The sequence below is a fragment of the Oncorhynchus keta genome, chromosome 21 (genome assembly GCF_023373465.1).
Source record: "Oncorhynchus keta strain PuntledgeMale-10-30-2019 chromosome 21, Oket_V2, whole genome shotgun sequence".
NCBI classification, from domain to species: domain Eukaryota; kingdom Metazoa; phylum Chordata; class Actinopteri; order Salmoniformes; family Salmonidae; genus Oncorhynchus; species Oncorhynchus keta.
In genome coordinates this window covers 27,591,896-27,608,050 of record NC_068441.1, presented here as the reverse complement: position 1 = coordinate 27,608,050, position 16,155 = coordinate 27,591,896, and the positions used below count along the sequence as shown (strand labels likewise).

At 43.1% G+C, this 16,155-nt stretch overlaps 1 protein-coding gene across 1 annotated transcript; it reads left to right on the top strand.

The window, feature by feature from the left end:
- Positions 1-1,701: 1,701 nt before the first annotated feature.
- On the top strand, positions 1,702-15,150 carry LOC118376148 (nuclear receptor subfamily 1 group D member 1-like). The gene is made up of 6 exons (XM_035762838.2): positions 1,702-2,557; positions 10,244-10,549; positions 10,648-10,881; positions 12,435-12,988; positions 13,108-13,504; positions 13,611-15,150. The coding sequence occupies exons 1-6, from the start codon at positions 2,542-2,544 to the stop codon at positions 13,805-13,807; spliced, it is 1,704 nt and encodes a 567-aa protein (XP_035618731.1). The 5' UTR covers positions 1,702-2,541; the 3' UTR covers positions 13,808-15,150.
- The last annotated feature ends 1,005 nt before the right edge of the window (positions 15,151-16,155 follow it).

The following is a 16,155-nucleotide window of genomic DNA, read 5'->3' as shown; positions in this document are numbered from 1 at the left end:
CTCGCAACTACAGTTGGTGAAACAGTCAATATATTGTGGCCTATTTACAGTAGCCTATACACACACTGAGCTATGAAATCAGTGGCTAAGTGTGATTACGTGTGTCATAATAACCAAGCAACTTTGGTCAAGTTTGTCATAACCAATCAACTCTGGTAAAGTGTTTCATAACCAATCAACTTTGTCACCACTTATTTATTCAGAATCCTACAAACTTCTTTGATGTTCCATTAAAAATAATGTTATGCCACATTTATGTTGTGCTTAATAACGTTTCAGTTACCGATTCTAAATATGAGTTGATATAAATCATTTTTGTGTTTCTGTAAACTGAAGTACTTTCGTGTCATTCTGTGCGTAATGACACATTAATACTAGTCTAGAAAACCGCCTACGTCGATAATGGGTGAAAAAAATCCGGGGACTATTGCCGCGTTCAAAACAACTGGGAACTCGGATATCTCCGAATTCAGTGCGTTAAAAACAAGCGGAAACTGGGGAAATAACGGGCTCCGACTGGAAAACTCGATTTTAACGGTCATCCAACTCGGGAACTCGGGCCTATTTACAGAGCTCCGACTTTCCGAACTGAAAATCACTGAAGTCATGAAAAACAACTGGGAAAACAACTGGGAACTCGGAAAAATACGAGGTCAAGCTTGAACCTTGGCGATGGTTTTAGTTAAGGTAGTTGATGCAAACGAGACACTTGCGAAATGCATACATTAAAAATGACATCGTCAATCTCCATCTTGCTAGGTACTATTTTGTATTTTATTAATGCGGATAAAGTAGTAATGTGGGCAGTATAGTAGTTCCTGTGTTGCCTAGGATCAGGTTTTCGAGACTACAGTAATACCCAGAGGGCCCAGTTTCATGTATGGTTATATGACCAACAATGAGCAATGTCTGAAACATGATAATGACGAATGACTCTAGGCTATAAACTTTTCTTGAATCAGAAGCAACGTGGTCTAAAGCTTGTGCCATATGACGCATATACGCATATATAATTCGCATACTGCCCCTGCAAACCATAACGTTTGGCCCGCAGGAGTGAGCCGCGGCACAGTGAACTCCACCACGGAGTGGCGCTGCTTCATTACGGATAACACGTGAGGACGTTCTCTGGCTATAGGCTATTATAGGCCTACAATGGTTTAAAAGTGATGACGTCTAGCAGCCTATCAGCATTGACCAAATCTAACCAGCTGCCACAGAGAAAACATAACACAAACAACCCCTATTTGACCAGTTGTATAATAATATTTTATAACCTAGTTGTATACATCTGCGTGACTCATCATTATTTATTTATTCAAAACCCGCTATTTGATAAGAAAACTTGAGGCGAATGTACTGAGAAGAGTCCCTCCAGCGGAGCTCAATGACCTAAATTCAGATCCATGTTTATGCGCAAAAAACTTGGACATCCGGGATGCTTACGATGTGCCTTTACAGGAAACTTTGCTATTTGATGTGATTTTTTTCATAACTGATGTTGACCCACATTCTCATCATGCCAATTTCCGATGCTGAGATTCTAGCAAATACAGAATCGCTTCTGAAGGCAGAACGTGTGGAGAGGAGGAAGGGTGGAGGGAGCGGTAGTCACGGTGAGCTCCGCCTACTTCAATGTGCTAGCCCCCTCCCTCCCCCTTCTTATCACAAGGCCTCTGACATTTGCATAGAATGTGTGTCAGTAGGACATCGTGTTCGGTGGCTCACATGCCGCGCGCACATGCAGCGGAGCTTTACCAGCATTCCAATGTCGAGTGAGTCTAACTGTCTCGCCTCCACTCTAGCTCTCCACCAATGAAAACGTGAGAACGAATAAAGAAAGGTGGAGTAAAAGAGGTGGATGAGATATTCTAATAGAGCGTGACATAGGCATACAGAGAGAAAAAGAGAGAGAGAGAAAAAGAGAGAGAGACAGTGTAATCCCTACCATACAAAACCTACGAGAGAGATTTGAAAGGAACAAAAAAAAAAACGGGGGCCAAAAAAAACTGGTCACATTTCTCAGACACCTGAAAACGTGCTGGTTAGTGTGGGCGAAGTGGATAGCCTATTAATGGGTGGGTGTGCTTAAACTACTCCCACACTTATGTCTTTGGAGATGTTGATGGTGACTACACTGGCACTAGAGCTGAATGCTTGGATTTTATTTTCAAAGAACGTTTAGTTCAGCCTACTGTACATCACACGATCTACGGACACCAAGCGAATCAGGCTACGGGCAACAAAGGCACTGAACCTGTTCGCAATTACGCACATTGGAGACGATTTGTAACTATTTCGCCAAACCGAAACCTGTTTAGGTTTTGCTCAACTTTAAATCCGTTTTGATATCTTTCACACTTGACGGGTTTGAAGGACCTGCGCACAGTCTCATTGCTTTTGTCATTGGGATTGGCTACCAACTCTATGCTTTCTTGGCGGTTCATGACTGTATAACCCATATCAACGAAACTCCTCATTGACGCAGAGACAAACCAACAATTTGAATATCGTTTATAAATCAACCAAACACCGGAAAACATGGAAAACAGCCCTGGTGAGTTTCATTACGTTATTACAAATCTATGCTATTGTCAGTTGTAGGCTAAGGTATCAATATATTTGCCTATAGTGTACTTGTAAATTAACACTACTGAGTAAATGTAATATGTACTATGTTGGCATTTTCCTTCACTGTGTTTGGTGCATAGGCTATACCTTGCGTGCGTAATGGTAATACGCAGGGCAGTTCCTGTGATTATCTTTTTAAAATGTTATTATTTGAGAATGAATTGAGTTGATTGTTCATGTCATCATGTATTTCCAGCGGCTACACTGCATATCCATATAAATTGATACATGAATGAAATGTAATTTATGAAGCTTGATCCATAAACCTGAAGGTTGCCAAGCCTTCATTGAGTTGTAGAGGTTCTCAAACCTCTCCTCGGGGACCCCCAGCCCTTCCATGTATTTGATCTATTCCAGAGCTAGCACACCTGATTCAAGCAATGATGTATATATACACTAGATGACTAATAGGGGGCGCTGTGTTGAAGCCATTTCGCCTCCATCTTGGCACACCCACACCGTTGTAAAAAGTATTTGGGAAGCTATAGAAATGTATGATGTATTATTTGTCAACATTCGTTTTTGTCACATGTATTATATTACAGACACTGTAATGCATACTTTTAAATTATATTATGTGAGCTAAAGATTAAATAAAAAATAATATACAAATATTTTCCTTGAAGGTTAGGGTTTGGCCGGGGTAGGCGTCATTGTAAATAATAATTTGTTCTTTAACTGACTTGCCTAGTTAAATAAAGGTTAAATAAAATAAATACAAATAAGTATATCTTTTTAGAGATTACTAACCAATCATAAATACATGTAATTTTGTCCTTGAAGCATTTCATTGAAATACTGTACAATTCCACTCATTCCTATGGATGACTGCTCTTACTGGGGAGTGCCAATATTAGTTATCCAGGGTTTATGTACAACATTGGAGTCATCTTGTCAACTGATCATCAAGCTTTTGCTGCATTTATAACCAAGTGGGGAGGTAGTATTTACCACATACAACTGGGACAAATCCACTTCAACGAACCTCCAATGCAATAATCTAATCAGGTTGCAGCAGTCTGTTTTTTTCACCCCTGGTGTCGTAGCAGACTGCTGCAACCTGATTGGCTGAATGCAAAACGCAACAACCGGGAGTAGCATTAGCCACTTTAGCATGGTGGAGGGAAATGTTTTTATTTTCCGCCTTCTCACCATTAAATCGAGTGAAGGACGAAATCGACGCCTTTGCATCCTGAATGGAGAATGTTTTGTGTACGAACCGGTCCACGGGGGATGGCGGGTGTATAGCTGGCTGCATACATTCCCTTTGGATGATAAAATGAAACGACTCAATATCGCCAGCCGACGGACTTTGGGCTTCAACTCATGTGCAGCACCGGTCCGACCTTACATGCTCTGTCGTGCTATAGCTGGGCTATCCTTCATGTACCTAGTCAGTTTCTAATCATACAATATTATTTTATGGATATATTGTTACTTTCCATAATTTGGAACACCTTTGATTATCTGTTGCGCAGATGCACTTTGTGCTTAAAGTTGCCTTGACTTGGAGAGTTTAGAATTGTTGGCGCAATCTAATCAAACCGGATGACGAGGGGAAAACAAAGCCATTCGAATCCTTTCATCAGCACTACTCCAGAAAGGTGTTCCCTTCTTTGACCTGAGATTGCGTGTTTACGGGTCTGTGACTCATTGACAGAACTGGTCACGCTCCCTGTCTAGCGACTCCCTTCTTGTTCAGCGCTGCTGCGCAACTTTTTGCTCTCTCAACACGTGTCAAGAACCTATCACGCCTATTCCATAGACTTGTGAGCCAAAGCAATTTATTAATGAACTGGTCATGACTTGAAGGCCAACTTTTAAGCACAAACAAGCTATTTAAGCCAGATCCAAATGAAATAGATGGGGAATAGATCACAAAAACGGTTTTATCAAAATCTTCCCTGATCGATTGCAGATGCCAGCAGAGCTAGTCAAACCAATTTTACCAATACTATTTAATAAGATATTCAAAAATACAAGATATTGAATACAAAAAGTATTTATGCAAATGTGAATTACATTCAATTAAATTAAATATATGTTTGGGTGCCAACCATATCCTATTGGCTAATGGATCAGTGGAATGATGCCCACAAGCCCACTCAATAATGGGTAGTGGTCAACCTTAATTTCAACAGATATGTTGACCAAGTTGGCCTCCATAGGACATACATTCATAGCAGTAAATTCATCTCTGGCAGGACACAATATGGGGGTGGTTCCCTAATAAAGGAAATCCCTGTACTAGGTGACTAAATTGACCACTCACTATTCTAAAGTGAAAGATATTCTAATAGCATTAATTAAATATTCAATACACAAGCATTGCATTTTGAGTCAGGTGATACTGATAATAGGAAGCAATTATCATAAACGTAATGTTATTAGCGTACACAGTGGAGGCTGGAATAACTCCAATGCCAAATATACAGTATTTCCCCGAAGACAGCACGTAACGGGATTGTGGCATTGGTATGGAATTACCGCGCTCCCTATTTACAGCCATGTCCTCGAGTCTAATAAGTATCTGAGCCATTACATGCATGGCAACCGTCTGATAATGGTGGACATCATGCTCTTGATTTACCCGAGTGCCCACGGTGCATGCCTAGCGCGACATCACGTGCATTAACTTCAGCATCCACGTGCCGCGCGTGATTCCCACCCCGCCCTCCCGAATTTATCTGTCTTTCTCGCGCGCTCCAGGTTTTACTCACAGCCTTTCCGGGGGACTCCTGTTATGCCTTTGCAAGAGATTGGTCAGTGTGTCCGAACGTTTATCAGCCTAGTTCGTGTCCATTTCTTTACGCTGATATATTTTCTTTGGGAAAGACAACTGAATATTATGACTTATTATACAGTATATCCAATATAGCGGATATTGTGATACATTTCTTATACATCGTATCAATAGCCAAAATGTCACGTGTTGAGGATAGCCTACATTGTAGCAATAGTCCACTCATTGATATCACAAATGACTCTGACAAATAAATCCAACTTGTGAACTGAAAACCTCGAACATTCTGTTTGAATGGTCGTCAAGTATGTCTGTATAATATAGCTATAATATGTTTGCCTACTTTGTCAAAGTATCTATAGGCTTCTACTCCAAGATAATTGTTATATTGCCCTACTTCTGCCAATAATTGCAAAGACTATTCTGTTTATATGAGTAACTGGAAAATATGTTATTATTACTCTACTTGTATTCAATGTATTTTGTTTTTAACCAATTTTACACCTCTCTGAATACCAGTCTTATTCACTGTAATTTAATTATAGAGTCACTCTTTCAGTAAACCACCAAACACTTACAAATGAAGGCCAATGAGATTATAGATTACACAAGGAGACAGTGTCTGGAGGGAACAAGGGAAGGAGGGAGTGAGTAAGGGTGTTAGGGGTCACCGAAAGAGGGAGGGCATTGGTATGACTCACGTTGTCTGGCACTCCCCTCCAGCCCTGCCCACTATGAGATTAGCTCACACGAGTCTCCTCACCTGATTTAAGCCCTGGCCGTTTAGCTGACTTCCCTCTAAGCACTGGAGATAAAGCTGACCTCAACATCAGTGACAGAGTATGGAGGTTCTACAACAGCAGTGGCTATGGTACCATTATATATGTGACTTTAGGACAGGGGGGAAGGTGAGAAGCTGGTTATCGGATGGGAAGGGATGTGGGCTTTACCTTGAAAAAACTCAACTCATAGTCATTAGATTGTCATGGCATAAAGGACATAATTACAATATGGTTTATGAGCTATTTGGTCTTTATACAATTAGGGTTAGAGGTAAATAAAATAACATTTATATTTGGTTTGAAAGATATGTATTTCTGTCCAAGCTGAGTGTTTTCCCACTTACCTCATGGTCAAGTGGTCCATGTGCCACCCCATTACACGGGCGGGTAAGGAAGTTAGAAAAGGCGTTTCCTGATAGATATGCTATACATATGGTATACAAACATGCCACCTGGCTGATTCCCATCTAACGGTGGATGGGACTCCCAAGAGAGGGGAAGGAAGGAGGGGTTAGTTACTGTCTATTTGTTTACGCTAGCTCTGTGTCATACTGCCCTACCCCACATATCACATATGACCTGTGTCATAGTGTAGTGCTCCAGGCCAAACTCAGGTCCTGGTAAATTACTCTTTCTCTGCCATAGAGAATGCCAGGGGTCAGGTTACCCTCACAGGGCTGACACCTGACACTGGAAGCCTAACTAACAACTCAGGACTATGTGAGAATCACTGGGAACAACTTAAGTGGGTGTGGAGCCTAAACTTCACATGGGGCTGTATGTATGTGGGGATGTGAGAGGATAAAGAGGAGTGCAATAGGGCAGTGTGTGTGTGTTGGGGGGGGGGTTAAAGTCAGACTGTCAGGTAGCGTAGAGGAAGCCACATGCAAACAGTGAAGCCCCAGCAGAGTTCATCTCCGTAAGTCAGTGTTGACACGTGCTGGCAGAGGAATTACAATCAGGCACACTCAATTTAAGCTAAACAGACATTCCCAGCCAGCTGCACGTGTCTCCTCCAGCAGAGAGAGAAAGAAGGGAAGGCAGGAGGCAGATCTACATGATGTTTCATAGATAATTCAAGGTCCCTGTGAAAAAGGGGGTAAAGGATGCAAATATGAAATAAACTGACAGTCAAGATATTGGAGTCATATGCTATTGAATTTGCAAATTTGTCTGACATGTATTGAAAACATAAAAGTCTGATTGAAATGATATTCAATCAGGTGTGTAATCAGTCAGATAACGACAGTTGAAGTTAGAAGTTTACATACACCTTGGCCAAATTCATTTAAACCCAGTTTTTCACAATTCCTGATATTTAATCCGAGTAAAAATTCCCTGTTTTAGGTCTATTAGGATCACCACTTTATTTGAAGAATGTGAAATGTCAGAATAATAGTAGAGAGTGATTTATTTCAGCTTTTATTTCTTTCATCACATTCCCAGGGGGTCAGAAGTTTACATACACTCAATTAATATTTGATAGCATTGCCTTTAAATTGTTTAACTTGGGTCAAAAGTTTTGGGTAGCCTTCCACAAGCTTCCCACAATAAATTGGGTGAATTTTGGCCCATTCCTCCTGACAGAGCTGGTGTAACTGAATCAGGTTTGAAGGCCTCCTTGCTCGCACACACTTTTTCAGTTCTGTCCACAAATTGTCTATAGGATTGAGGTCAGGGCTTTGTGATGGCCACTCCAATACCTTGACTATGTTGTCCTTAAGCCATATTGCCACAACTTTGGAAGTATGCTTGGGGTCATTGTCCATTTGGAAGACCCATTTGCAACCAAGCTTTAACTTCCTGACTTATGTCTTGTGATGTTGCTTCAATATATCCACATAATTTCCCTTCCTCATGATATCATCTATTTTGGGAAGTGCACCAGTCCCTCCAACAGCAAAGCACCCCCACAACATGATGCTGCCACCCACGTGCTTCACGGTTGGGATGATGTTCTTCGGCATGCAAGCCTCCCCCTTTTTCCTCCAAACGATGGTCATTATGGCCAAATAGTTATATTTTTGTTTCATCAGACCAGAGGACATTTCTCCAAAAAGTATTATCTTTGTCCCCATGTGCAGATGCAAACCATAGTCTGGCATTTTTTTCAGCTTATGGTGATAGAGGACTCGTTTTACTGTGGATATAGATACTTTTGAACCTATTTCCTCCAGCATCTTCACAAAGTAATTTGCTGTTGTTCTGGGATTGATTTGCACTTTTCGCACCAAAGTACGTTCATCTCTAGGTGACAGAACGCGTCTCCTTCCTGAGCGGTATGACGACTGCGTGGTCCCATGGTGTTTATACTTGCGTACTATTGTTTGTACAGATGAACGTGGTACCTTCGTGCGCTTGGAAATTGCTCCCAAGGAAGAACCAGACTTGTGGAGGTCTAGAATTTTTTTCTGAGATCATGGCTGGTTTTTATGGACTTTCCCATGATGTCAAGCAAAGAGGCACTGAGTTTGAAGGTAGTCCTTGAAATACATCCACAGGTACACCTCCAATTGACTCAAATTATTTCAATTAGCCTATCAGAAGCTTCTAAAGCCATGACATAATGTTCTGGAATTTTCCCAGCTGTTTAAAGGCACAGTTAACTTAGTGTATGTAAACTTCTGACCCACTGGAATTGTGATGCAGTGAATTATAAGTGAAATAATCTGTATGTAAACAATTGTTGGGAAAATGACTTGTGTCATGCACACAGTAGATGTCCAAACCGACTTGCCAAAACTATAGTTTGGTAACAAGAGATTTGTGGAGTGGTTGAACAACGAGTTTTAATGACTTCAACCTAAGTGTATGTAAACTTCTGACTTCAACTGTAACTGCATGAATTGTAACTCACATAACAAGGTTCAAAGGAACTGATGTAACACCTATGGGCTTGCAGTTGGACATAGCCTATGTGTAGGAATGCTTTAATTTGCTTGTTCTGTGACTGAAAAAATCATTCAATCTATGTGGGCACGGGTTTGTGATACATATAACTTCATAAAACACCAAGAAAACAGCTTTGTATGTCGCCCCCTCTGGGTTTCCGGAGGCTCAGTGGAATGCATGGCAGTATACACACGGTAGACTGCCCTGCCTTCCCTCTGTACGCACAGTACTAAAGCCCTCTCTCTTTCAAACGTGAGCTCCCAGCTGCCTGTTATTGTACTGCGGCTGTTGTCTACACGGGACTGCGGAAAGCGCCTTGTGAGCCCTGACAGGAACTGTGTCAGGAGTCCATGTGAGTCGGCGGTCAGGTGGCTGGCGGTTTGAGCAAGCTCCGGGCGCGCCGCCAGGGGGAAAAGCAAGGCTTGCTTTTAGAGCGAGCAGGCAGCTGGCTCCAGGCTGGCTGGCTCAGCGTACACGTGAGGGGCTGTCGCTCTTCTCGTACACAGAGCACAATCTTTACAGTGAGGGAGGGAGTGAGGGAGAGGGAGGCAGTAATGAGACATTTCCGAGTTTACATCCCCAACTTGCTTTCGAACATTGAAGAATTTGAGTGAGAACTTTGAGTAACGTATATAGCCAAGACATATTTGTATCAAAACCTGGCCATTGTGGGAATTGTTTTATTATTTTGTTTTTGTATAAATTCAAGGTCCCACATCATCTAACACTGAATTAGACAAAGCTAGAATGATAATGCTTGTTTTGAAGTCTTATGCACATTTTGGAAAAACACTATTGACAAATATCAAGTCGGTCCCCAGTTAGATTTGACCTCATTGTCCAGACACATTCTGACCTTATTTGACCTTGTATCGGCTTCTTTGAGACTGGTTATGTTTTAAATGTCGACTACACAGGCAGGAGTTGTGTTCATGTTTGGTAATCCATCCAAGTAAAGACAGGCACCTAATCAAAATAGCCTATTGCTCAACACTTATCTGTTAGTTGACCTACCTACATTGTGTGCCTGTCTGTGTGCGTGTGGAACTATTTCAACACAGATATGGATATTGATCTTATGCATCTTTGCACAGATAGTTTGCTGGCAGCATAGCCTTCTGTCTGCTTCCTTGTGTCACAGTGACAGCAGTGACACTAACTGCCTCTCTCTCTTCTCGTCCTCTTTGCCCTCCAGGTGGTGTGATACTGTATGCTGGCTCATCTGGTAGTGCCAGCCCCAGCCCTGGCAGCCCCTCCAGCGGGTACCAGACCCAGTCCCCCCGGTCCTCTCATTCCCAATCGTCATCTCCTGAGCCTGTCTCCTTCCCCGAGATCGGCCCTCTGAAGAGAGAAAGAGGGGAGAACAGGGGAGGACCTTCACCCAAACTAGTCTTCCAGTTCCCTGAAGCCAATGCCTCTACAACCACTACATCCTCTGGCAATACCTACGCCCACCCTATGTTGGCCAAGAGGCCCTGCGGATTCACTGGCACCTTCACCAGTAAGTACCACTTCTACTGGCTTTCTGTTTTTTTTTTCTTATTATATTTGTCTATTATAATGTCTAACCAATCATTCCTCTCTTTGTGTACCTCCCAGAGACAGGAGGCATGGTGCTCCTGTGTAAGGTGTGTGGGGACATCGCGTCTGGCTTCCATTACGGTGTTCACGCCTGTGAAGGCTGCAAGGGTTTCTTCCGCCGCAGCATCCAGCAGAACATCCACTACAAGATGTGTGTGAAGAACGAGAGCTGCCTGATCATGCGCATGAACCGCAACCGGTGCCAGCACTGCCGTTTCAAGAAGTGTCTCTCCGTGGGCATGTCCAGAGATGGTAAGACAAAATTCCATCCATATCTGGCATCATTCTCCTTCTTCAGTCACACCTTCTCGATGCCCCATCCATTCTCTCTCTCCTTCATCTCTCCTTCTGTTCTTTCTTCCACTCCGTCTCCATCTCTGATTGATGACAGAAGCAGATGAGGAGTCCCAGTAGTCATCAGTCATGGGAAAAATAGTTGCAAATTCAGTTTATTTTTGTCAATTCATAATACCATCTGTGTCAGATTGAAAGTGTCTGCACATCTAAAGTCTATAACATTCAGGCGTGTAGCCTAGTGGTTAGAGCATTGGACTAGTAACTGAAAGGTTGCAAGATCGAATCCCCGAGCTGATAAGGTCAAAATCTGTCATTCTGCCCCTGAACAAAGCAGTTAACCCACTGTTCCTAGGCTGTTATTGAATTTACGAATTTGTTCTTAACTGACTTGCCTAGTTAAATAAAGGTAAAATAAATGTAATAGTCCATGTTCTAATACTGGTAAACTATTCAAACATTGTTAGATGATAGTACAGTTGGTACAGTTAGATGCTCAGCTCCATCCCTCTCCTGTATGGCATCATTTCCCTACAGGCCACCGTATACTCCTGAGATCTCTCTAAACTAGGTGATAATAAATCATCTACTTTTCTGGAGCAAACATTTTGAGGTGACCTATAAAAGGATAGTAGTGAGGAGTGAGTGCTAGTGTGTTAGTGAGGAGGAAAATTACCCTCCATTGCGCCAATTACTGAAAAGGCTCTATTATCACAGCATAGGTGTTGCTTTTTTTATACCTTTGATATTTGAATATTTAATGTATGAATACAAGGCTTTCATTTAAAACTACATTTTTGATGTCACTCATCTAACCCATTTTCCCTTTCCAGCTTTTTACCCTTCAGTATCATTCTCATTCCCTTACTCCCTAACTCTCATTCAATCATCCTCTTACTTCTTCACCCTCTCAGTCCTTTACCTTCCCACTCTCCTCTACGTTGACATCTCCTCCCTCCTCTGTCACTCGGTCAATGACAATGTTTACCCCAGCTGACCCAGTAACCTATTTTCATAGAGAAAGGAACGAGTGCTTAACAGAAACATAGAGAGGGGCGAGGTAAAAAGAGGAAGAGAGTGATCAGGATAGAGGGAGCAGGAGGGAAAGAGATTGGGGGAAGGGGTGTAGCATACAGTAGCAGACTATAAATAGCTTTGGCAGAGGAGGTGTGCTATAGAGAGGGGGATGGGAAGTTTGGAGAGGTAAAGAGGGGGATGAAGGAGTCAAATGAGGAGAGGAAAGGGGGTGGTATACCATGTTATTTGATGGTTGATTGAAACAGACTGGTTATATAGAGAGGAGAGAAATCTCCCCCAGCTCTCTGTACCCTGTAGGATTAGTCAGTAATCATGCCATACAGTGATTGCACTCACAATCAGTGTCAGGGAGTAAAAGATTGAATTAGATAGATAAGTATCAGGCCACTGCTATACTAGCTCTAGTAACTGCCATCGGGAAAGTGATCAATTCGTTAGCTAACTTATTTTCCCCCTGTCCTCCTTCTCCTCAGCTGTGCGTTTTGGGCGTATCCCCAAGCGTGAGAAGCAGAGGCTATTGGACGAGATGCAGAGCTACATGAACAGCCTCAATGAATCAGCATCCATGGAGATTGACTCCTCACCTTCTTCCTCTGAGGCCCCAGCCAGTCCAGAATCTGGAGATTCCATTTCCTCTGCCTACCACAACATCTTCGCCCAAGAGGATGTGAAGCCAGTAATCAAGATGGCCGTCAACATCAACAACAACAATGTCCGTAACAATCCAGCACATGAGTCTGGCTACTCTCACCCGGCACACCAAACCCACTCCCATTCCAACCCCTCTCAGGGGTACCAGTCACACCCCACACAAAGCTACCAGACCCCCTCGCGCTGCCCACGCAACAACAATGTTGACAACGCCCAGTATACCTACCAACCATCATCCAATCAGAGTCAATGCCCATTGTCCAATGGAAGCCAGCCAGCTCTGACCTTCCAAGCCAATCAAAACAGCTTTCCAGCTGGCAAGTCTCAAAACCAGACTACCTGCCCCTGGAAGTTGAGTGGAGGTGCCAAAGTTCTGGTGAGTCTCATTAAAATACTTCCTTAGTAAAAATATTTCCTTAGTATTACTATATATACAATACACACATGATTGTAGGAGTGTCATAGAGCCATTCTAACCCTCTCCCTCTCTCTCAGGCGTGTCCCTTGAACGCGTGTCCCGTGGCCCCCCGTGACCGTTCCAGCCAGCAGATATGGGAGGCCTTCTCCCAGTGCTTCACCCCAGCTGTCAAGGAGGTGGTGGAGTTTGCCAAGAGCATCCCAGGGTTCCAGAGTCTCAGCCAGCATGACCAGGTCATGCTGCTTAAGGCTGGCACCTTCCAGGTGCTGATGGTCAGATTCTGCTCGCTGTTCGACCCCAAGGAGAAGACGGTGACCTTCCTGAACGGCCAAACATACCCCCTGATGTCCCTGCGGGCGCTGGGCATGGGCACTCTGCTGGACGCCATGTTTGAGTTTAGTGAGAAGCTGGGAGCTCTAGGTCTAGAGCCCGATGAGATGGCCCTCTTCATGGCTGTGGTGCTAGTGTCTGCTGGTAAGAGACTCATAAGAGACACACTTTAAAAATCTCTTTAAAAATCACATATGTTTTGTTTTGCTTTTTCGCGATGCATCTAACCCTCTCTCCTCTCGTCTCGCAGACCGTTCAGGTATGGCTGACGTTGTTGCAGTGGAGCAGCTTCAGGAGAGTCTGATCAAAGCCCTGCGCTCGCTCATCACCCGCCGTCGCCCTGACGACAGCACCCTCTTCCCCAAGCTGCTGCTGCGCCTGCCCGATCTGCGCACCCTCAACAACCTGCACTCTGACAAACTGCTGGCCTTCAGCATCGACCTCTAAGGGTCTGGAGAAACCACAGCCCAGAGGGACACCCACTGACTACCGGACCCCCGAGAGGGGCAGTCCTCTTGGGAAACACCCTCATGATCCCTTCACTCCAGCCATAAGCCACCAGCCAGTCACCATCAGGCTCTCTTCGATGAGCTGTGTGTGCTGGAGCTGGGACTGGGACAGAAGCAGGGTTGGACAAGGTGAATGAGTGGACTGAGAGGCATCTCAAAGGAAGATGGAGGAAAAGAGGAGGGTGGAGACTCTTGAACTATGACCTCATGAACAATAATCAGAGCTGGTAAAACCTCTAAAAGACTCATAGACTTATAGTCTGCTGAACAAGTCGGTGTGCTGTGAGTTAAATGGCAAAGCACCATCTTAGACCAACTCAGCTCCCAAAGTTGAGGGACGAGGGTCTAAAAATCCTCCGTTACCCATAACTCCCGGTGACAGTGATTGAAGACCAAAATTCTGTTCCATTCCTCCTCTCTGATTCCACGCTTCACTATGTCCTTCTGTCTGCAACAGACAGACAGCGGCAAACCAGCAGGAAGGAAGGACACCCTCTTCACGTGAGAAAGGGAAATACACACAAACTATATATTTTCTTCCTACACATTCACCCTACACAGGCTGTTCAATGAATAACAAAGCACTTTCCATACGTCAACACACATCTGAAATCAACCCATATAATAGAGCAATAGCAATGTATAAAACACACTATTAGATCCCTAACTGACTGTGTTATACACTGTTATAATGACCTAAGCTATTTTCAAAATCACGTCATCAATCTTTTTGGAAATCAAATATTTGGGATTTGAAGAGAAAATGTATTATTTCCATTTGTAAGAATTGAGAGTAGGATGGGTTGTATTTGTATGCTGTAATCAGGGAGATACTATTTGGACATTTTAGACCATATTTGTCGGGTTATGTTTTAAGGTATTCTATTGTTGTACATATTAGATATAATATTTGTGACTGGTTCCTACTCCATTTGTTTGAGTTGATTGCTGTATGATGTTAGCACCATTGAAGACAAAGCAACGGTGCCATGTTCAAGAGGTGCCCGGTTGTTTGGGTGATGCAAGGTGTGCATCTACTGTATGTGTCTATTGGTCTTCCCTCAGCATTACAAACCCCACCCCTCATTCTTACCGCAACAAGAGAGCAACCGATGGAACCATGTGCACAAACCATGTAAAAAAGTGTTTGATTTGAACCTATATTATTGCAATATAACTATTGTTAATTGATCCATGCATCACCTCGTGTATATTTTGTAAATGTTTCCTGTTTAAACTTCTTCCATAGAGAACCAATATTAAATGACATTATATACTGTACTTTATCTGTACGACTCTTCTTAACTCTGACTTTTTTTGTGTCACCGACTTACATAAAAGCCACTATTACCATTAACTCTACCAAACATGTCCTATATAAGCACACAACCTACAGATAAACACACTCATCCTCACAGAGCAGATATAACAATGAACCATGCAGAGACAGAATGCTTAGGATGCTAACCGTGTCAAAATATATTTGATAGAATATAATGTGGGTAAATGTGTCAAGTGTTTCTGAACGTGACTCGGAGTAGATGAAGTCATCTGACCCAGCCCAGCGCTACTTGCCGCAGAGCCAGATACATACAGAGAAAAGTTCATACAACGGGACGTGTCCACAGTGTAACTGACATCTGTGCTTTTCTGGAGATTAACAAAAGAGAACAGCGATTATGATTAGTGAAGAGCGAGATAATCGGTGTGTGTGCATGTGCAATGTGTGTGTGTGTGTCCTGATATTAAAAAGATGATGATCAGTGAAAGATACAGTGAGCATTCAGAGCTCATCTAACATTTGAGGACCCACAAGATACAGTGCGCATTCAGAGCTCATCTAACATTTGAGGACCCACAAGATACAGTGAGCATTCAGAGCTCATCTAACATTTGAGGACCCACAAGATACAGTGAGCATTCAGAGCTCATCTAACATTTGAGGACCCACAAGATACAGTGAGCATTCAGAGCTCATCTAACATTTGAGGACCCACAAGATACAGTGAGCATTCAGAGCTCATCTAACATTTGAGGACCCACAAGATACAGTGAGCATTCAGAGCTCATCTAACATTTGAGGACCCACAAGATACAGTGAGCATTCAGAGCTCATCTAACATTTGAGGACCCACAAGATACAGTGAGCATTCAGAGCTCATCTAACATTTGAGGACCCACAAGATACAGTGAGCATTCAGAGCTCATCTAACATTTGAGGACCCACAAGATACAGTGAGCATTCAGAGCTCATCTAACATTTGAGGACCCACAAGATACAGTGAG